The sequence below is a fragment of the Myotis yumanensis genome, unplaced genomic scaffold, assembly GCF_028538775.1.
Source record: "Myotis yumanensis isolate MYYU_CA2020_CCGP unplaced genomic scaffold, mMyoYum1.0.hap1 SCAF_1, whole genome shotgun sequence".
Classification (NCBI taxonomy): Eukaryota; Metazoa; Chordata; class Mammalia; order Chiroptera; family Vespertilionidae; genus Myotis; species Myotis yumanensis.
The window spans coordinates 42,386,446-42,409,941 of NW_027223752.1; the positions used below are offsets into that span (position 1 = coordinate 42,386,446).

General features: G+C 41.9%; 1 protein-coding gene across 1 annotated transcript in view; it reads left to right on the forward strand.

The window, feature by feature from the left end:
• The window catches only part of ARMH4 (armadillo like helical domain containing 4), a 108,770-nt gene that overhangs the window by 29,119 nt on the left and 56,155 nt on the right, over positions 1–23,496 (forward strand). The window contains exon 5 of the mRNA XM_070419105.1: positions 12,951–13,208. Coding sequence (XP_070275206.1) covers positions 12,951–13,208 — 258 coding nt within the window. The remainder of the gene's footprint in view (positions 1–12,950; positions 13,209–23,496) is intronic.

Genomic DNA, 23,496 nt, shown 5'->3' on the forward strand with positions numbered 1-23,496 from the left:
AGTTTAAATTTCAGCAAGAAGTTTTCACGAAATTTGTATATATTAATGTAGGAGGTTTTTAAAAAATCACAGTGAGGAGGAATTTAAAAAAGAGAGAACTGAATAAATGAACAGAAATGTTTAAAGCAGAATGTGTAATGAACAGTAACACTTGAGATGTTATCTAATTTTAAAATGCACCCCAGATTCCAGATGCTCTTATGAGTGTTTGAAATTGGAGAATTTGAAAGTGAAATTTGAAAAGCCAATAAGGGCTCTTACTCAGCTTGTTGGATGCACTTCAAATGCAGACGATATGGGTGCTTTTGGAAGCACATTATTTGGCCCAGTGGGTGTAGCTCCAAGGTTGAAACCAGGAGGTCACTGTTCGATTCTGTAGTTTGGGCACATGAGGGAACCTACCATAGCAAAATGAATAGATCTTGGGTAAAACATATGTTTTAATGAATGAGCTTGCACTTTTTAGCTTGACCCATCTCAAATGTGAGCTGAAACCCAAGGGATCCTGTATAAGAAAAGGCTGATATGCAAATCGACCAAACAACAGAATGACCAGTCTGACCACCAGGGGGCAGACGCTGAACGCAGGAGCTGCCCCCTGGTGGTCAGTGTGCTCCCACAGGGGGAGCATTGCTCAGCCAGAAGCTGGGCTCCTCACAGCTGGCGAGCACAGCGGTGGTGACGGGAGCCTCTCCTGCCTCCGAGGCAGCACTAAGGACATCCCTTGAGGGGTCACAGATTGTGACAGGGCACAAGCCAGGCTGAGGTACCCCCCACCCCCATGCATGAATGTCTTGCACCAGACCTCTAATGAACTATAAGGTGTAAGCAAACTGGAAATGTAAAGGGGCTCGAGGAGAAACGGTAATATCAGGAGTCTTCCCTTGGGTGAGTAGCAAAAAGAGGGACCTGGATTGAAATTCCCATATTAAGCCTGTGTCTTTTAAAGAGGAATAAAGTAGTTCCAAGAAGTAAATTGAACCCTCTTTGGAAAAAAATCATTCCCAATTGAGATCCATCGGTTTTCCACAGATAAAGACCAAGCAAATATAAACTTGTAATAAAATATCAGCAAACAAGGAACAAACAGCCATGACTGAGAGTCAGCAGAAAAGGCAAACAATTGATTGGCTTACTTCCTACCTAAGACCTTAGATACGAATGCTATCAGAATAGAATCCTATACTAATAAAAGACAAACATGCAAATTGACTGTACTTTCACTGCGCCTAAAGCCACGCCCACCAGCCAATCAGAACGACTATGTGAAAATTAACCCAACCAAGGTGGCGCCGGCAGCCACGGAGCTGGAGCAAGCAGGAGGCTTGCTTGCTCCAGTGATGGAGGAAGCCAAGCTTTCCCACCTGCCGTGGCCTGGCTCTGAGCGCCACTGAAAGCAACAAAGTTTCAATTATAGAAGGTAAATAAACTCCAGATACCTGCTTTCAGCCAGCTGTGGCCACAGAGCTGGAGCGAGCAGGAGCTGGCTCTGAGCTCCACTGAAAGCAACAAAGTTTCAATTATAGAAGGTAAACAAACCCCAGATACCTGCTTTCATCCAGCCGTGGCCACGGAGCTGGAGCGAGCAGGAGTGGGTTGCCCCTGGCGATGGAAGAAGCCAAGCTTTCCACAGGCCTCTGTTAAAGGCAACAAAGTTTCAATTATAGAAGGTAAATAAATCCCAAAATAAAAAAAAAGAAAGAAAAAAGGAGAGGCTGGGAGCTTACATCGCCAGTGTGCTTGGCCAGCCTGAAAACGGCCCTCAGCCCCTCACCCAGACTGGCCAGGCACCCCAGTGGGGACCCCCCCACCCTAAAGGGGGTGTGGCCAGCCTGAAAACAGCCATCAGCCCCTCACCCAGGCTGGCCAAACCTCCATGGGTTGAGGGTCCCCACTGGGTGGACATCCTCCGAGGGGTCCCACACTGCAAGAGGGCATAGGCCGGGCTGAGGGACCTCCCGAGTGCACAAATTTTTGTGCACCGGGCCTCTAGTATAAAATAATCATGTATAAAAGGTTTAAAGAAATACAAGATGAAATCATAAAAATGAGCAAGTCATAAGAGTCTAACAAAAATGATCCAGTAGATTTTTAAAAAGAACAAAACAAAACATAAAAAAATATAATCGTTGTGGGGGCGGGGGTGTATGTGGAAACTCTCAGTGATTAAATAGTTAAGTATGCAATAAGAAGTTGGTGACCTGGAAGACAAATTTGAAGATATCATAAAGAGTACAGCCAAAGGAACAAGTGGGACGACATGAAAGAAAAGCACAGAAAAGGCAGGACAAATAAAAGAATAAATTCATATATCAATAGTGATAGTAAATACAAGGGGACTAAATCTGATGCTGGCTGTGGGTTTTTTTTGTAGATGTCTTTGTCCGCTTGAGGGAGTTTGATTTTCAAATGCTAAAGCAGCTTTGTCTTTCTGGGATAAACCCAATTGGTCATGATGCATAGTCCTTTTTATGTATTGAATTTAATTTGCTAAAATTTTCAAACATAAAATTTAAGACAAAATGCATTGATGGACATATATAAAATACTTTATCCAACCATTACAGAACACACATTATCTTCAGGTACACATTAAGTACTTGCAAAAACTATTATGTACTTGTCCATAAAGCAATAAATTTCAAAGAATTGATACATGCAGGCCACATTCCCTGATGGCTGTTCAATTCAGTTAGAAAAAAAAAAAGATAAATTGTTCCATACCTTTTAAAAAAAGTTATGGATCAAAACAAAAATCATAGTAGAAAATAAAAATAATTAGAACTGAATCATAGCGAACTATTATATCAAAGGTTGTAAGAAGAAGGTAAAGGGATGTTTAAAGGGAGATATTTAGATATTCAAAGTTTTTGTTAGAAAAGAATAAAACCTGAAAATTAATGAGCTAAACAGCCTCCGCCTTAAGCTGTAAAAGCAAAAGATCCCCAAAGAAAATAGAAATAAGACATAATAAAAATAAGATTTTATTTTTCCATTTCATTATTTCATAGCAGGTTGACTAGCCTTTTGTAAAATGTGTATGGAAGAGCAAACGCCCCCCAGATAGCCAGTGCATACTAAGATAGTAAGACTTAGAAAACTCTCACTATTTCTGTATATATTCAGACAATATGGTCATGGACAGGGATAATGAAAATGATCAGTGGAACAGAATAAAAAGCATTGAAACAGACACTCCTATAGGTGTCCTTGACATATGATAGCGATGGCACTGCAGAGCTGAGGGGGAAGCCCTTTTTTTTCATAATAGTCTGGGACAATTGGCTGTCCATATGGAAAATAAATCAGATTGAATGTAACATGATACAAGAAAATCAGTTCCATATGGTTTAAAAACAGATGTGAAAGACAAAACTTAGAAATTGGAGAAAATTATAACATATATTTCTGAACTAACAATACAGAAGAATTTTCAAGATTTCTGATACAAAAATTGCTAACCATAAAAGGAAATATTAACAAATTCAGCTCTATTAGAACTAAAAAGATATGAGAAAGGTAGTGAAGTACAACTTCTAAAACTAGAGAAGATACTTTTAATACATATAACTAATAAAGGATCTGTGTCTAGAATAGAAAGAACTAAAAAAAAAAAAAAAAAAAAAAAAAAAAAAATCAGCCAGGTAGGTATGGCTCAGTGGTTGAGCATCGATCTATGAACCAGGAGGTCATGGTTAGATTCCCGGTCATGCCTGGGTTGCTGGCTTGATCTCCAGTAGGGGGTGTGCAGGAGGCAGTTGATCAATGACTCTCATCATTGATGTTTCTATCCCTCCCTCCTTCTCCCTTCCTCTTTAAATCAATAAAAATATTTTAAAAAATCAATAGGAGATGACAGTCAACCCAAAAGAAAAAAGGAGCAAACATATGACTAGGCATATTACTGAGTGACACAAACATATGATTAAAAGATACTTGACTTCAGAAGTATTAGAGAAATGCAAATTACACCTACAGCGACATATTTTATACACACTGCATTAAAAAAATTAACGTTTGACAAGACCAAAGGTTGGCGAGGATGTGGAGCTACGGAAATTTATCTAGACATTATTTAGAGCATTGAACACTTGCCCCAGCAGTTACACTTTTAGGAATACGCTCTGGAGAAGCCCTTGATCGACACACTAGAGATCGTCTGTAAGAGTTCAGAGCAGCACTATACATAACACGAAAAGATTGGCAACAACTAAATAGCCCAAATATTTACTGACCTGAGGATAAAGAAATAAATAGTGACCAATGTGTGTAACAGAATACCATACATTAGTGTGCAATAAACCAGTGTTTTGTACAAGATGTGTGAAACTTAAAACCACAAATCCATAAAATTAAATTAAATTAAAAAAAACAAAAAAAAAAACAAACCCACAAATCCAAGTGGAAAAAAAGTCCCAGAAAAGAACATCCAGTAATATTTTTATGGCATTAAGGGGAAGAAGTTGGTTAAGATGATAGGAGAATATGCAAAAACAGGCAACAGCATTAGCAATATTCCAATTCTGAAGTTAAATGGTGAGTTCTCTGGGGTTTATTTCACTATTAAGTTTAATAACATACATGTTGTATATCTTTCCTTTTGTATATATCTAATATTACATGGTAGAAATGGAAAAACACTTAGCTGGAAGGAATATTTAAGATGTTGGAAACATAATATAAGCCTATAAATTCTAAGTCAGCTTAACTTTGTGGGCTGCTGAACTTTGTCATTATTCAGAAACTTCCAGGGTTCCTCAACCCCTTATGATCCCAGAGCGCCACCTGCTGGAGAGTCACTTTAATTTTTTTCTTTTCTGGCTTTTAAGCTTTGTGCCCAATTTGATGCCCAAGTTAAAAAAAAAATCTGGAGAATAAAAGCTATTTCTAATGCTTTAGTCACTATTTATGTGTGGAAACCTTGCTACAGTGGCTTTTGGTTATATGGGCATAAGGGTTCCCAGGAAAACACATTGCAACTTCTTCTTTTAGAAATGTCACAGCCATTCCCTTTCGAGGGATAGTGGGAGAGAGGCTAATGCATGCTCAGCCTCTGCCCAGCGAGGCCACCCCGTCTCCTGTCTCTTTTCATGCCATCCTTTCTCTTCCTGTGCTCTAATTTATTTTCCTTAGAACGAATTTGAGATTTTGTCAAGGAAAGAAAAGGGCCACTCAAAGGACAGGTTTGGTGCTTAAAACTAGCAAATGAACAGGCAAAAGACAAGGGTTCAGATGAGTCCTTGCAGTTCCAAAGAGGCAGAAAGTACAGGAGGGATCCTCTTCTTCTTGTCAGTCCGGTTATGTTGGGGAGCAAGTATTGCTCCTGGGGTTCTTCCAGCTCCCATTGTGGAGATGACATGGTCTCCACCAAGGGTTCCCCTTTGACCCGTTAGTAATACTGTGGGAATTTGCAGCATGAATGGCATTATGGTAAGTAAAGTCAATCAGAGAGAAAAAAATACTGCATACTGTCACTTATATATGGAATGAAAAAAAAAAGTCTAACTCATAGAAACAGAGAGTAGAAAAGTCATTGCAAGGGAATGGGAGGTGGGAAAATAGGGAGAGGTTGGTAAAAGGTACAAACTTTCAGCTATAAGATGAATAAGGTCTGAGCATCTAGTGTAAAACGTGGTGACTACACTGTATTGTATAGTTAAAATGTGGTAACATTTTACAGTGATAACATTGTATTGTATAGTTAAAATGTGCTGAGAGCAGAACTTCAATGTTCTCACAAAATAAAAGGTAAATATGTGAGGCAATGAGTGTGCTAATGCAATGGTGGAAATCCTTCCACAATGTATGCATCTATCAAACCTCCACAATGTACACGTTAAGTATCTTACACATTTATTGTCAATCACAGCTCAATAAAGATGGGAACATATCAAGTTCAGAGCTAATAAAAGCAATGCAAAAGTCATCTCACTCCATTCTTTTGCATCCTGAAGACAGAGCAGCACCTGAGCAAGCCTAGGCCAACAAACAATGATGTGATTTGGAGGACACTGTTTAAGTCAACCTGTGTCATGTGTCGTAATCTCCCCCACACTCACCCACCACGCGAGAGCCTTCCTTCTCTTCCTCCCTGCCCTGAAAGGCCTGACAGGAGACTCCAACTCCAAGTCAGGCAATAAACCCGGGGAGCACTCTCTCCAGAAACACCCTATCAGAAGGCCCCTGACTGACAGGTTTCCTCACCCATAACAATACTGTGTACGTCCGTGGGGCTGTTCTTCTAAGGAACTCAGATAAATGGTAGGCATCATCTGCCAAGCTTGCATTGTTGGCTCAACAGAGAGCAAGTGTCATGAGCTCTGTTTTACTTACAGCCTACTTCGCTGCTGATACAACTCACTGTCTTGGGTGCTCAAGCATCACAGCTGAGCCTCCAACAGGTTTGTTAAACCTGGAATTTTTGACTCTAGGTCAGGCCTTTTTTCTTTCTTTATTGCAAACATTTCTTCCTGAGGTACCAACACGAAGAATTTTAACTTTGTTCAGGTCCAGGGCCATGGGTTAACTCCCAACAAAATCAGTAAAAGATATGGGAGGAAATTTGCCTTCTGATCCCAGCCTGAGTGATCTCACCAAGTCTGGTTGCCATTTAAAAGGCAGTTCCCACCGAAGGTGATCCGGTTTTCTCATTCCACTTTCTAAATATGATTTAGATATTTGTAGATTTCCAGAAGGGACAGAAATAGCTGGCTAGCATTCCCACAGTATTACTAACGGGTCAAAGGGGAACCCTTGGTGGAGACCATGTCATCTCCACAATGGGAGCTGGAGGAACCCCAGGAGCAATACTTGCTCCCCAACATAACCGGACTGACAAGAAGAAGAGGATCCCTCCTGTACTTTCTGCCTCTTTGGAACTGCAAGGACTCATCTGAACCCTTGTCTTTTGCCTGTTCATTTGCTAGTTTTAAGCACCAAACCTGTCCTTTGAGTGGCCCTTTTCTTTCCTTGACAAAATCTCAAATTCGTTCTAAGGAAAATAAATTAGAGCACAGGAAGAGAAAGGATGGCATGAAAAGAGACAGGAGACGGGGTGGCCTCGCTGGGCAGAGGCTGAGCATGCATTAGCCTCTCTCCCACTATCCCTCGAAAGGGAATGGCTGTGACATTTCTAAAAGAAGAAGTTGCAATGTGTTTTCCTGGGAACCCTTATGCCCATATAACCAGATTTTCTTTTTTTTACAGAGTGAATAATATTCCATTATATACATTAATATACATATAGGTACATTATATACATATATATGGTATATAGATATGAATAGACAAAGATGTGGTGTATTTATGTATATAAATATATATATATAAAGATGTGGTATATTTATATATAAATACATATATAAATATCTATCTATCTAGAATAATAAAATCATAATATGCTAATTAGACCAGACGTCCTTCTGGACAACCTTCCGGATGAAGCTGGGGCTGCGAGGGCCGAGGCAGCCACTGTAGTTGCCTCAGGCTGAGGCAAGCCACTGCAGCTGCAAGGGCTGAGCCCCTTGCACGAATTTCATGCATTGGGCCTCTAGTATATATATAAATATGTAGTCTATATATTCATCCATTGATGGACACTTAGATTTTTTGCATATCTTGGCTATTGTAAATAGTGCTGCTATGAACATGGGAGTTCATTTTATCTCTTTGGAATAATGATTTATTTCCTTTGGATATGCACCCAGAAGTGAGATTGCCAGCTCGTATAGCTCTATACTTTAAAGAGAAGGAGGTAACCTAACACACTGAGGACGGAGTGGAAGTTGTCCGTGGGGTGGTAGTGGTCAGACGACAGTGGTTCAGTGAGGAGAGCTGCAACTCAGGGCTCCGAGCTCTGGCTTTGCCTTTGGGTTCCCGGTATCATACTGTCACAAGTGCTCGGTCAGGTACAACCCTCTTCGGTTTGTGGAGAGGAAAGGTAACTAAAAACAATTTTATGATGCTTTAAAAATACATATATTTTAGCCCATGACCAATTTCTGTCTGCAGCAGGAAGGTCAGCAAAGCCATCAAATGGTCTTGGTGGTTTTCTCCACAATCCAGTGACCCCATTGCTTTTTCTCTATCAAACCTCCTCCTTAGCTTCTCTTTAATAAGAGTCCCTGGCCCTAACTGGTTTGGCTCAGTGGATAGAGCATCGGCCTGCGGACTGGAGGGTCCCGGGTTTGATTCCGGTCAAGGGCATGTACCTTGGTTGCGGGCACATCCCCAGTGGGAGGTGTGCAGGAGGCAGCTGATCGATGTTTCTCTCTCATCGATGTTTCTAACTCTCTATCCCTTTCCCTTCCTCTCTGTGAAAAAAAAAAAAAAAAATGGGGGGTAGGGGAAGCTGGGGTATTGTCAAGGGCGGGGAAAAAAAGGACACATATGTAATACCCTTTGTAATGCTTTAAGCAATAAAAAAAAAAAAAAAAAAAAGAGTCCCTGGCCTGTCAGTTTTCCCCTCCAGCTCTATTGACATATTTACATGTAACATAGGTAAGTTTATGGTGTACAATGTACAGTGTGATTCGATACATGTATGTACTGCACAATGATTAGCACAATATGGTTAGTTAACTTCCATTCTTTCCCATAATTACCTTTTTTTTGGGTACTGATAACATTTAAGATCCACTCTCTTAATACCTTTCAAGTATATGATACAGTATTGATAATTGTAGTCACCGTATTAAATTAGACCCCAGTTCTTATTCATCTTATTGCTGAGAGTTTGTACCTTTACCTGATCCATCTTTACAATCACTCGCCTCACACTGAATCAGCTACTTCTGTCTCCAACCCTTCCCCAAATGAGCTCTTTTAGCAACATTTGCTACTGGTTAAATCTCTCTGCTGACTCCACCCCTCCACCCATGCCTGCACCCAGGCAGCTGAATGTGGCTGCAGAAAACCACGCAACCATCTTCACTGCCTCACTTTACATTTACGCTGTCTCATCTTAGGGGGGCCCGTAGCCTGGTAGTCCGACCACATATCCCAGGAGAATCTACTCACGCATTTTTCAAGATGACTATTTCACACTTTTCTCCTCTCGCCTCAAATCACCAACATTTCTCTGTCCCTTTCCAGCTGTTTTATTTGACTGAGAAAATACAAGCAATACGAGGGTCACTTTCACACACTCCCCTCACCAGACCTGCCCAGCTGCCCGCTGCGCCGCTGCGGTGGAGGCACCTGGAGCGGCCGTGCACTGGCCCCCATCCCCTCGCAGTAACAGTAAAGCGGCCGCCAGCCTTATGGACGGGCCACTGTGTTGTAAATACCTTGTATGTCAACTAATGCCATCCTTACAGCAGCCCTGTGGGGTCGGAATCCGTTTTACAGGCGAGGCAGCTGAGGCACCGACATTCAGTCACCTTTCAAAATGACACAGGAAGTGTGCGTGGCTCCGAGTTCACGTGTGTGACCGCCCTCTCTCTGATGCCTCACCCCTCAGGACATTCCCGTCTCTTCTGTCTCCTGCACCATCAGCCCCCTCTCTACCAGATCTTCCCATCAACTTATATTCACGTTCTAAGAGCTCTTATCTTAAGCACCGACCCTTGACCTTCAGCGGCCCCTTCGTATCCTTCTCCTTTTCAAATTTCTTGTAAGAGTTATATTTGCTGTATCTACTAACGTTTTTCTAATATCCTTTTCAAATCCAGTCCTCCTTTTGTCCCTACGATTGCACGGAAACAACTTTTGTCAAGGTCACGAATGACCTCCACAATGTCAAAGGCAGAGGTACTGTCAAAGCCAGATGGACATTCTCAGTGTCTTACTCGGCCTCTCAGGTGTTTTATTCATTTGGCTTCCCTGACACCACTCTCTCTTGGTTTTCCTCCCACACAGCAGTCACTTCTCTCTCTCCTTTGCTGGATCGCCCTCTGCTGGCCAACTTCTAAATGTTCGATAATCCAATGACCCCATTTTTCTCTATCAACTTCCCTGTCTCCTAACACTTACTCTCTTGGTGATCTCAGCCAGTCTTAAGGCTTTAAATATTATTTATTAATTGGCGACTCCTAGATTTTAATTTCTAGCTTTGATCTTTCCTGGGCTTCCAATACTTCCACTTGGGTGTCACAAGAATAGCCATCACACAGTTATTGTCTCAAATAAAATTCTTTTTTTAAAAAAACCATGTTTTTATTGATTCCAGAGAGGAAGGGAGAGGACGAGATAGAAACACCAATGATGAGAGAGAATCAATCATTGATCGGCTGTCTCCTGCACATTCCATACCCATGCCAAGCCCACAACCGATGCCCTGACCGGAATCAAACCAGGAATGGAACATTGGTCAATGCTCAACCACTGAGCCACACTGGCCGGGCTCAAATAAAATTCTTGATTTTGCTCTTCATCCTTTAGTCCCTATTTTTGATAAAGTGGGATCTTCCTGCCACATTCCACATTGTCATCATCAGCAGGGCTCTACCTTCAAATTGCATCCCCGATCAGACCCCTCTCCCCACATCCAGGACTACACCCTTGTCCAGAGCACCATCCCTTACCCCCCGGGTTTTGGAATAGCCTCCTAGTGGGTCTCCTGCTTTGTCTCTTGCTCTGACATAGCCTGTTCTCCACCCTGCAGCCAGAGTCATTCATTATAAACACATGTCAGACCTGGCCCCTGCCTCCGCCGCCCCCCTCATTTCCTAGATGCTCTCTGTCCCTCGCTGCCCCCCACCCCAGCCCAATCTTAGCCATTCTCTGGATACAAGCACACATCTGCCTCAAGGCTTTTGCCCTTGCTGTTCCCTCTGCTTCCTGCAGCTGGGGATGCGCTTCCTAAATTGACCTAAATTAAACAAGAGAATTCATTATTTTGGTATGATTTCTGTTTAGACTTTCCCTTATCAGAAAAGCTTTCCCTGATCTTCCATCAAAACTAGAGCACCTGGCCTTTTCTATCTTTTTGCCAGTTTCAGTCGGGGTGTAATTTATGCCCTCTGTCTGTCTGTTTGCGTTCTGTCCCTTTGGGCGTCATATCGGCTCCACGAAGGCAGAGGCATTCTTGCTCTATGCCTAGTGCCTGGAACCAGGTGCTTGACAAATATGTGTTGAATTTTTGAAACAGTGGCAGGCCTGTTTTCTCTATAACGGTTACAAGAAATTTGAAAAGGAGAGGAACACTGGGGGGCCATGGAAGGGAGATATGAGGTCAAGGGGAGGTGCTTAAGATAGGCTCTGTTAGAATTTGCTTGTAGGTTAATGGGGAAGGTCTGGTCGAAGTGGGGGAGGGAGACTGATGGTGCAGGAGAGAGAGAGGAGATAGCTGCTGGAGGAATGTCCTGAGGGGTAAGGCATCAGAGAGAGAGAGCGGAATGAAAAATATTAGATGTAAAGTTTTTTAAAAGTAAAAAAACAACAAAACCAAACCCTGTAAATGATGGATGAGAAGGGATCTGTGTGGAAGCAGCAGAGTCTCGGCATTCCTCGGTGGCTCCAGGGGTCCATCCACGGTGAGCGTGGGGCCCACAGTGTTCCTAGAACATTAAAGTTGGTGAAGCAAAATGAAATGGAGATCTTATGTCCCCTAAACCTACCCCATTTGAAGCACTGAAAATGACAAATCGTGAATGTAACTCTTCTGATGATAGTAGCGAAAATGATTTTCAACCATGTTGCTTTTCTGAGTGTCCTTAATCAATATCCCATCTCCCAATTCCTTCTGGGTTAGACTGGAACATTGAGGTAATGGTTTCCATTTCGAGGGTCACTCCTCTGTAAAGAGAACAGTTTCAGGAGTGGATCTAGGCACCTCTCACTTAACATGATTGTGAGTTCTGCTCACTGATGCAGAAGGAGAATGAAAAGACAATTGTGCCAAAATAATGAATTTTCTTGTTTAGTATCTACAATAATAAAAGCATAATATGCTAATTCGACCGGACAGCCAGACGACCTTCTGGACGAAGCCGGGGCTGTGAGGGCCAAGGCAGCCACCGCGGCTGCGAGGGCCGAGCTCCTTGCACAAATTTTGTGCACCGGGCCTCTAGTTATCAGGAGTTGTGAGGAGATAAAGGGATTGGGACGCTCCTTTCAAATTCTGTTAGCATTTTAGTGTGCTTTCTGATGGATAAATCTTTAATGACCTCCAGAAAACAGGAAGAGGTTGTTTCCTCCCCTAGTAAATATAAATATAACTAATAAAAATTCATGTTACCTGAACTTTGACTACAAATAAACATGATGCATAATAATTATCTGACAAAACTGTGATTTAGGAAGTTTAAAATGTAGGTGAATGATGGGCACACATCAGTAGATGAGTGGATAGAAAAGCTGTGGTACATTTATTCAATGGCATACCACTCAGTTGTAAAAAAGAGGGAAATCTTTTGCAACAGCATGGGTGGATCTGGAGAGTATTATGCTAAGTGAAATAAACCAGTCAGAGAAAGACAGATACCATATGATTTCACTTATATGTGGAATCTAATAAAATATACTAACAAACAAAATAGAAAGAAACTCATAGATACAGAGAACAGATGGACAGTTGTCAGAGAGGAGATGAATTGGGGGGCTGAGTGGAAATGAAGAGATTAAGCCAAAAACACAAAACCATCATAAACACAGACAATAGTATGGTGATTACCAGAGGGAAAGAGGGGTAGGGGATATAAAAGAGGGTAAAGGGATAAATGGTGATGGAAGGAGACTTGACTTTGGGTGGTGAACACACAGTACAATATACAGATGATGCATTATAGACTTATATGCTTGAGACCTATATAGTGTTAGTAAAAATGTTACCCCAATAAATTCAATAAAACAATTTAAAGAAATGATGGGCACAAAATTTCACAAAACTCACACTGCTCAACTTGGCTATACAGTTTGTGTTCACAGGCCAAGCAGGCTTATTTTGTAGCGTTTGGGTCATTTAAAAGATTCATTCGCAGTCACTTTATCATTAATTTCTCTTTGTCCAGAGGGAGAAGAAGATGAGGATGAAGAGGATGAGGAGGAGGAGGATGAAGAAGAGGAAGACGAGGAGGAAGATGAAGAGGATAAAGATGCAGACTCCCTGGATGAAAGCTTGGGTGGTGACACTGAGCTGCGAGGGTTCACTCTCCCTGGCGTCACCTCCCAGGAGCCTGACTTCGAGCAGGAAAGCAGGGACCTTCTGGAGGGAGTCACCTACCCGGTGCCAGATGCCCTGGAGTGGGAGCAGCAGAATCAGGGCCTGGGTAAGAGTCCGGAGTGTTTCGCTTTCCCTGCTCCCTCCCCTCCTTTTACTTTTCTAAGGTGACATTGATTAGGGAGCAAAGTGAACATTCTGTTCACGGTGATGGGCTGTTCATTTGCGGGAAAGTGGTAGGTTTTTTCTTCAACATGTTTATATTTAATGCTCTTAAATCACCAGGCTAACACAGTCCACCTGCTCATTGAGAGCATGGTTCCCTGATCTTTGGAAGGAATTCCATCTTTCCTTCCCAGCCGGAGGACAGCTCTGGGCTTCGGGAGGACTTCCAAATGGGGAGGAAGTGTGTGTAACCAGTACAGTTAACAAGCGGTGTGAATGGTCTGGAGTCAGAGAATGATGTAGTCAGTCACTCTTTGCCCTTGTAGAATATACTCCCGAGGTGAAATTCGAGCCCAATGACTTTTCTGTTCACTCTTATGGTGGCATTCCATTGTTAGACACAGTATCATTTTAGCAGTCAGTGTCTGAACAAAACCCCCTTGCTTACTCTCTCTTGTGTGTGGCTGTGGCCGCATTTTATGTGAGAGACTCTGTGGGTGCAGGCTGACCCCCACTTGGCACTCTCTTCCCTGTCAGCAGGGAAGCTCTGCTGTCTGTCTTCTCTTGTTTGTTTTTTTGAAGAGATACTATTAAGGTTTGGGTGACTCCTTGAGGCCTCACTCTCTTGACCTGAGGCAAAGAGACTTCTCCAAAGAAATTCCCTTTGTCCTAGCAGCCAGTTCCATTGACGGTCTTCATTGTAGCAGGGGTTAGGTTTAAGAGTCATATAACTACCTGTGGGGGATTTCATTGAAAAAGTGGATGTTGGTGAGGGATGTTACTCTGGATATCATACTAGTGTGATGCCTGGTTGAAACTTCTAATTTAGAATCCTATTCTTATTTCTTTTTTTAAAAAAAATATATTTCATTGATTTTTTTTTTTTTACAGAGAGGAAGGGAGAGAGATAGAGAGGTAGAAACACTGATCAGCTGCCTCCTGCACATGTGCCCGCAACCCAGGTACATGCCCCCGACTGGAATCAAACCTGGGGCCTTTCAGTCTGCAGGCCGACGCTCTATCCACTGAGCCAAACCGGTTTCGGCAACTTCTTATTTCTTAAAGATCATTCTTCTCACCTTCCATGAAAACTGTTAGATCAGTGGTGAGAAAGGGTGAGTGCATTCAGATGAGTATGGAATGGGGAAGTCCCAGTGTCTGTTTATCCCAGGATTGGGCAGCTTAAAATAAGCTTTTTTTTTTTTTTTTTTTTTTTTTATTGCTTAAAGCATTACAAAAGGCATTACATATGTGTCCTTTTTTTTCCCCGCCCTTGACAATACCCGGCCTCCCCCACCCCCCAGCGTCCCATGTCCATTGGTTATGCTTATATGCATGCATACAAGTCCTTCGGTTGATCTCTTACCCCCCTCCCTCCTGCCCCCCAATCCTCCCCGACCTTCCCGCTGCAGTTTGACAATCTGTGTGAGGCAGCTCTGCCTCTGTATCTATTAAAAAAAAAAGCTCAAACTGGAATTGGTAAAACCTTTAAAGGTTTGTAATCTCAGAAGCAATCCTTTTTATAATCGCTAGAACTAAAGAAACATGCACGAGGATGTTTAAAGTCATCTTTTCGCCTTTATAGAAGTCTGTGATGAGCCATCTTTTAGATTTGGTTGATTACTTTTTCTAACAAACCTAATTGAGTACCTACTGTGTTCCTGGAACTTTGCGTGGCATTTGGAACAACAGAGAAAAACAAGGCAGTGCCTTTTCTTGATTAGAGCAGAGCCATTTCATAAAGGTTTCAATGCAGGGAGGGTTTCTATAGGAAAAGTAGGTTATAAGAGGGCAGAGCAGAAATGTAGAAGGGGGTTATTTATATTAGCTGGGAGTGAGCAGAGCTGTCACTTGCAGGATGGGTAGATAAGAGAGAGCGTGCAGGGGGAGGAGGCCAACGAAAGAGTATGCACAAAGGCATTGGAGGGTTGAAAGAGCATGGTGCATACACACGGGTTGACAAAGACATTAGTTTTATATCAGACGTTTTCATATTATAATAAGTTACCGTTTTCCTAAATGTGTCTTACCTTTTGCTGTCACTTCTTTTCCTGACAAATTCTTTTTGTCCACATGTTTTTAGTACTGTTTCTAGGAACCGAAACAAGGAGCAAATCTTTCTTTTTTTTTTTTTTTTTTTTTTTTTATTTATTTTTATTTTTTATTTTTTATTTTTTTTTCGCTTAAAGTATTACAAAGGGTATTACATAAGTATCCTTTCCCCCCCCCGCCCTTGACAAACCCCTACCCTCCCTTACCCCCCAGTGTCTTATGTACATTAGTTATGCTTATATGCATGCATACAAATCCTTCGGTTGATCTCTTACTCCCCTCCCTCCTGCCCCCCAACTCTCTCTGGCCTTCCCACTGCAGTTTGACAATCAGTTTGAGGCAGCTCTGCCTCTGTATCTATTATTGTTCAAAAGTTTGTAATGGTCTTTATTATCCATGAATGAGTGAGATCATGTGGTATTTTTCCTTCATTGACTGGCTTGTTTCACTTAGCATAATGCTCTCCAGTTCCATCCATGCTGTTGCAAATGGTAGGAGTTCCTTCTTTTTAACAGCAGCATAGTATTCCATCGTGTAGATGTACCACAGCTTTCTAATCCATTCATCTACTGATGGGCACTTAGGCTGTTTCCAGATCTTAGCTATGGTGAATTGTGCTGCTATGAACATCTGGGTGCATATATCCTTTCTGATTGGTGTTTCTGGTTTCTTGGGATATATTCCTAGAAGTGGGATCACAGGGTCAAATGGGAGTTCCATTTCCAATTTTTTGAGGAACCTCCATACTGCCTTCCATAGTGGCTGCACCAGTCTGCATTCCCACCAGCAGTGCACAAGTGTTCCTTTTTCTCCACATCCTCTCCAGCACTTGTCGTTTGTTGATTTGTTGATGATGGCCATTCTGACAGGTGTGAGATGGTACCTCATTGTTGTTTTGATTTGCATCTCTCGGATGATTAGTGACTTTGAGCATGTTTTCATATGTCTCTTGGCTTTCTGAATGTCCTCTTTTGAAAGGTGTCTATTTAGATCCTTTGCCCATTTTTTGATTGGATTGTTTATCTTCTTTTTGTTAAGTTGTATGAGTTCCCTATAAATTTTGGAGATTAAGCCCTTATCAGATATGACGTTGGCAAATATGTTTTCCCACGAGGTGGGTTTTCTTGTTGTTTTGTTGATGGTTTCTTTTGCTGTGCAGAAGCTTTTTATTTTGATGTAGTCCCATTTGTTCATTTTCTCTTTAGTTTCAACTGCCCTAGGAGCTGTATCAGTGAAGAAATTGTTTTGGCATATGTCTGAGATTTTGTTGCCTTTGTATTCTTCTAGAATTTTTATGGTTTCCTGTCGTACATTTAAGTCCTTTATCCATTTTGAGTTTATTCTTGTGTATGGTGTAAGTTGGTGGTCTAGTTTCATTTTCTTGCATATGTCTGTCCAATTTTCCCAACACCATTTATTGAAGAGACTATCTTGGCTCCATTGTATGTTCATGCCTCCTTTGTCAAAAATTAATTGAGCATATTGGTTCGGGCTAATTTCTGGACTCTCTATTCTATTCCACTGATCTATATGTCTGTTCTTGTGCCAGTACCAGGCAGTTTTGAGAACAGTGGCTTTGTAATACAGCTTGATATCTGGCATTGAGATCCCACCTACTTTGTTCTTTCTCAGGATCGTTGCAGCTATTCGGGGTCTTTTTTTATTCCAGATGAATTTTTGGAGAGTTCGTTCTAGATCTTTGAAGAAGGCCATTGGTATTTTAATGGGAAGTGCGTTGAATGTATAGATTGCTTTGGGTAGTATGGACATTTTAATGATGTTGATTCTACCAATCCAAGAACATGGTATGTTCTTCCATCTGTTTATGTCTTCCTCTATCTCTTTTTTCAACGTCCTGTAGTTTTCTGAGTAGAGGTCTTTAACCTCTTTAGTTAAGTTTATTCCTAGGTATCTTAATTTTTTTGGTGCGATGGTAAATGGGATTGTTTTTCTGATCTCCCTTTCTGAAAGTTCACTATTGGTGTATAGAAATGCCTCAGATTTCTTGGGGTTAATTTTGTATCCTGCTACATTGCCAAATTCATGTATTAAGTCTAGTAGCTTTTTGATGGAGTCTCTAGGGTTTTGTATGTATAATATCATGTCATCTGCAAATAAGGACAGTTTTACTTCCTCTTTTCCAATTTGGATGCCTTTTATTTCTTCTTCTTGCCTAATTGCAATGGCTAATACTTCCAGTACTATGTTGAACAGGAGTGGTGAGAGTGGGCATCCCTGTCTTGTTCCTGTTCTTAGGGGAAATGGTGTTAGTTTTTGTCCATTGAGTATGATGTTGGCTGTGGGCCTGTCATATATGGCTTTTATTATGTTGAGGTATGATCCTTCTATTCCCACCTTTCTGAGAGTTTTTATCAAAAATGGGTGTTGGATTTTGTCGAATGCTTTTTCTGCATCAATTGATATGACCATGTGGTTTTTTTCTTTCAATTTGTTTATGTGATGTATCACATTTATTGATTTACGGATGTTGTACCATCCTTGCATCTCTGGGATAAATCCTACTTGGTCATGGTGTATGATCCTTCTGATGTACTGCTGGATCCGATTTGCTAAGATTTTGTTGAGGATTTTGGCATCTATGTTCATGAGGGATATTGGCCTGTAATTCTCTTTCATTGTGATGTCTTTACCTGGTTTTGGTATTAGGGTGATGCTGGCTTCATAGAATGAGCTTGGAAGCGTTCCTTCCTCTTGAATTTTTTGTAGTAGTCTGAGGAGGGTAGGTTTTAGTTCTTCCTTGAATGTTTGGTAGAACTCCCCTGTGAAGCCGTCTGGCCCTGGGCTTTTGTTTGCTGGAAGCTTTCTGATGACTGCTTCAATTTCTTCCATAGTTATTGGCCTATTGAGGTTTTTAGATTCTTCCTGATTGAGTTTTGGAATGTTGTATTTTTCTAGGAATTTGTCCATTTCCTCCAGGTTGTCTAGTTTGTTGGAGTAGAGTTGCCCGTAGTATTGTTTAACAATCATTTGTATTTCTGTGGGGTCTGTTGTTATTTCGCCTCTATCATTTCTGATTTGGTTTATTTGGGACCTCTCTCTTTGCTTCTTGGTGAGCCTGGCTAGGGGTTTGTCAATCTTGTTTATCCTTTCAAAGAACCAGCTCTTGGTTTCATTGATTTTCTGTATTGTTTTTTTGGTCTCTATTTCATTGATTTCTGCTCTAATCTTTATTATCTCCTTCCTTCCAAGGAGCAAATCTTTCAAGCTGTTTATTTCCCTGTTGTGGGAAGACTGTTTGAGTAGTGTCTGTGACTGAAATTTTACTAGCTCATTAACTTTTCCTTGGAGTGTCAGGAGTATCTCCTCATAACTCAAAACCAGTAAAAACTTTTGGATCAATATTAATTGATACAATATCCTAAATTCTCTCAGATTAGATGAATTAAAGGAAAACCTCCCTACTTGTGATGAATTTTGTGGTAGGCTCCCCAAAGATGTCTGTGTCCTAGTCCTTGGACTCCGTGACTATATGACCTTACCTGGCAGAAAGAACCATACTGACGTGATTAAATGAAGGGCCTTGAGACGGGGATGTTATCCTGGATGATCTGGGTGGGCCCAGTATATCGTAAGTGTCCTTAGAAGGGGGAGGTAGGAGGGTCAGAGTCAGAGAAGGAGATGTGATGACTGGAAGAGGTCAGAGTGATGTGGCCAGGAGCCAAGGAATGCTGCCTGCCTCCAGAAGCTGGAAAAGGTAAGGGATGGATTCTCCCCTTGAGCTTCCAGCAGGAACACAACCCTGCTGACACCTTGATTTCAGCCCCTCAAGACCTATTTCAGGTTTTGACCTGTAGAACTGTAAGGTAATCAATTTGTTGTCTTGAGCCACTAAGTTTGTGGTAATTTGTTTCAGTAGAAATTAGAAACTGATAGAGATTCAATGAGTATTTCATAAGCAGCATCATTTTAGAAAGTAGAGTTGCATGACAGCTGTAGTCAGAGTGTGAACATAGTAAAATTCAATAGTTTTTCCTTAATGAATCATTAAAAATGCAAGCATCAAGACCCTTTAGAAAGTAAACCTATTTAGTATAACAACACTTTAATTGGCCAGTGTCTTCATTCCTATTTTTAAGTGTTTTTAAAATAGATTTTCATATTTTATTTTACAATATGAATGGTGTTCTAAAGCAAGTGCTAAAAACCCACATAAACGTTGAAAAATGAACAGATTGAAGTGGGTAGCTGGCATTGGCTAAAAATAATGCAAAGTCTTTGAGTAGATTATAGGCTCATTTCCTGAGAAAAGTAGAAAACTTGAATGACTTTCTAAGGTGATGCAGTAGATCCATGGCTTCAAATACTCACTGTCACAGACATATTGCCTCTAAAGCTTTGGAAAGAGAGAGCTCAGTTTTTGATTGTGGATTGAACTGTCTCGTCAAGATAGAGAGAATCAGGAGAGAAAGTTCCATGTTATAGGTGAGGTGGATGGATTGATTGGTAACATGCTAGTATCTTACAGGAAGCTCTTTATTCACATGTGCAGAATCAATTTCTTTTCTGATCTAATAAGTTCATTTTTAAATGTATTGATGAGAGCCTGTACAAAGAGCAGGTGCTTGACTGACACCACTTCTTATCCTGTTATATGATAATCACACAATTATCCTTTCTTTTTAGAGAGAGAGAGAAGAAAGGAGAGGGAGAGGGAGAGAGAGGGAGAGAGAGAGAGAGAAAGAGAGAGAGAGAGAGAGATAGAAACATGGATTGGTTGCCTTCAGTATGCACCCTGACCAGGGATTGAACCTGCACCTGGGTATGTGCCCGGACCAGGAATCGAACCTGAGACACTTCGGTGCAGACCTCATAGAAACCGAGCTCTTGATTGGGAGAAAATCAGACTCTTGCCACTAAAACGTGTCAGCTCTTTTCTTTTCTTCTCCTTGACCTCCTCCTTCTTATTCCTTTAAACCACTATGTAGCTAAGACTGAACACTTAAATATAGTGCAACATGGGCTGTGGCAGGAAAAAAAAGAAAAAGGAAAAAAAAAAGACAAAAAAGATGCTCAGCAAAAAGATAGTGGGAAGTGTGAGATTTCAAAGAACTCTTCATTGCAACAAAGGCCATTTTGATGTATAACATATTAAGCTATGGATTAAAAGGTTGCCAGGGAAGCTGTCGGGCTAACATAATTGAATGTGAGTATAGAGGAGAGTGGGGAATGAAACCTTAATCCAGTGTAACCAGCACAAAATGAGTGGTAGAGTGGCCAAAGCCTCCAGACCAGTGGCTCTCAGTCTTGGTGGCACATCGGAGAGCTATAAAAATGCTGATGCCTGGGTTCTACCTAGAGGACAGCTGTCCTGGACCGAATCCACTGGCTGTTCCCTTGGGGTGAGGCAGCTTCTGTTAATGCAGAGGGGGTGGAGAAAGAGAATTTTAAGAAGTGTTTGTATCTTCTATGAATGGAATCCCTATTAGCAAAGATTTACATTGCTTTTCATGATCTATTGTATATTGGATTAGTGTGTCTTAAACTTATTTTTTAGCTTTTTTTTTTTTTGCAGTCACACAGAGATAAAATTTAAATTCAATATTCATGCTTTAGTTTTCCCAGAAAGCCCACAGTCACATGACACACTGCTAAATCTGGTCATGGAGGTTGGTACCAAGACTCCTGCATCAGGGATGACTGAGCATCTCCTGGGATGAGTGGGCATCTTGCTAATTACCTGGGTGGGGTTCCTTCCCCTCCTGAAGTGGTCCCCAGTGTTTCTGGATTTGAGAGTGATACCATGCACTCTTTCTTTGGAAAGAACTGAATTATTTTTTTCCTAGATGGGAAGAGCAGAAGACTTGGGTGCAGACATCCTTTTTCATACAGGCAAGACCCTCTGGCACCAGAGTTTACAGTAGAGGCTGTGGTCCCTGCCTCTCCCTGCCTCATGAGGATGAGTGCATAAGGGAAATTAGGTCTGCAGAGGAGCGTGCTTTCCAAGTCCAAGATATTATCTCCTCACAGATCTTTCCATTTGAGCTGTTGCTGCTTGCAGATTAGTAGTAGTTGGGGACTTCTAGGGGAGAAAAATCTGTCCATATGCCTGTGGTGAATACTTTTGTCCTGTTATTTTGTCCTTATTTTTGTCAGAAGCCTTAAATCCTCTTTATAGCATGAGGTAGGCTATAAATAGGTTTCATACATAAAAATGAATAGACTCCCTTCCTGCTGCCCATTTCCAACTGTGCTCGCAGGTGTGTCCTGAGGACCACAAATACAGAAATTTATATGAACCAAAAAATCCAAACGAGAGCTGGCCATGCCTAAAGAAATTTAGGTGCTGGACTAAAAACACTTTAATGTACTCTGTTTCTTTCTTTCTTTCTTTCTTTCTTTCTTTCTTTCTTTCTTTCTTTCTTTCTTTCTTTCTCTCTCTCTCTCTCTCTCTCTCTCTCTCTCTCTCTCTCTCTTTCTTTCTTTCTTTCTTTTCTTTCTTTCTTAATCCCTTCACCCTTTTCACCAAGACCTCCCAACAGCCCTCCCCTCTGACAGCTGTCAGCCCACTCTCTATCCTTGAATCTGTCCTTATTTTTCTTGTTAGTTCATTTTGTTCATTAGATTTCACATATAAGTGAGATCATATGGTACTTGTCTTTCTCTGACTGACTTCTTTCACTTAGCATAATACTCTTTAAGCCCATCCATGCTGTCACAAAAGGTAAGATTTCCTTATTTTTTTATGGCCTTGTAGATCACAGCTTTTTTACCCACTCATCTACTGACTGGCACTTGGGCTGTTTCCAGATCTTGCCTATCATTATAATAAAAGGCTAATATGCAAATGGTCATGATGCTGTGACACTGTAATGTCTTAAGGACCCATCAGCAGGGACCTGAGGCTGCATGGCGCTGGGCCGGGGGACCTGATGTCACGCCTCCTGCCCCAGTGCTGGGGGACCTGAGGCCATGTTCCCCTGAGGCTGCGCCCCCCGCCCCGGCACCGGGCCATGGGACCTGAGGCTGCGCCTCCAGCCCAGGCGCTGGGGCTGGGGGACCTGAGGCCATGCCCCTCTGAGGCCGTGTCCCCTGCCCTGGCGCTGGGATGTAAGGCTGCGTTCCCCTGAGGCCGCATCCCCCACCTGGCGGGGCTTGACGGGGGTGGGGCCAGTCGGGTCTTGGTGTCGTCCAATGGGGGTGAGGACGGCCAGACACTTCTATTATAGAGAAAGGGCAAATAGCAATATTAAAATATGTCCTCTATTTTAATTTCCTTTTAATGTGCACGAATTTCATGCACCGAGCCACTAGTCTATATAATAAAAGCCTAAGCGACCGTTATGGCAGAATGACCAGAATGACCGGTCACTATGGTGCGCACTGACCACCAGGTGGCAGACGCTCAACACAGGAACTGCCCTGTGGTGGTCAGTGCGCTCCCACAGGGGGAGTACCACTCAGCCAGAAGCCAGGCTCACAGCTGGCGAGCGCAGCGGCGGTGGCACGAGCCTCTCTCGCCTCCGCGGCAGCGCTAAGGAGCAGCGAGCCAAGTGGTAAGGAGCAGTGAGCAGGTGGGCGGTAAGGAGCAAGGGGTCCCGGACTGTGAGAGGTTGCAGGCTGGGCTTAGGGACCCCCCCTCCAGTGCATGAATTTCATGCACCGGGCCTCTAGTTATAAATAATGCTGCAGTGAACATAAGGGTGCATATATTCTTTTGAATTAGTGTTTCAGGTTTCTTCTGTTTTTGCCTTTCATTTTGATGTTCATGACATCGCTGATGAACAGTTCTGTATATTGGCTACAGTCACACTTTCGTGTTCCTTTAACATAGGAAATGTTAGCTGTTTGGAAAGAGGAAAGGACTGATGGCCTGGAGAATTTTGTGGGTTGTGCTAAATTGTATTAAAGGCTGACACATACGTATTTTCCACAGCTCTTTGTTGGACTTTTGTACCATAATTCTCAGGCAGACAGAACTGAAGCTTCAGAAATTTATTAATTTCTAGAGTCATAGGCAGAATTCAAGTCATATCCTCCCTCCCTCCCTTCCTCTCCCCTACCTCCATACATACACACACACACCATTTACTTTTGCCCAAGTCAGCTGTAGAACACTGCAAATTTTCTTTTTCTTTTTGTCAGTTTTATTTTTGAGAAAATGAGAGAGAAGTCAACTTGTAAGTCTTAAACGCTAATGAGGGAAATCCATAAAATAATAG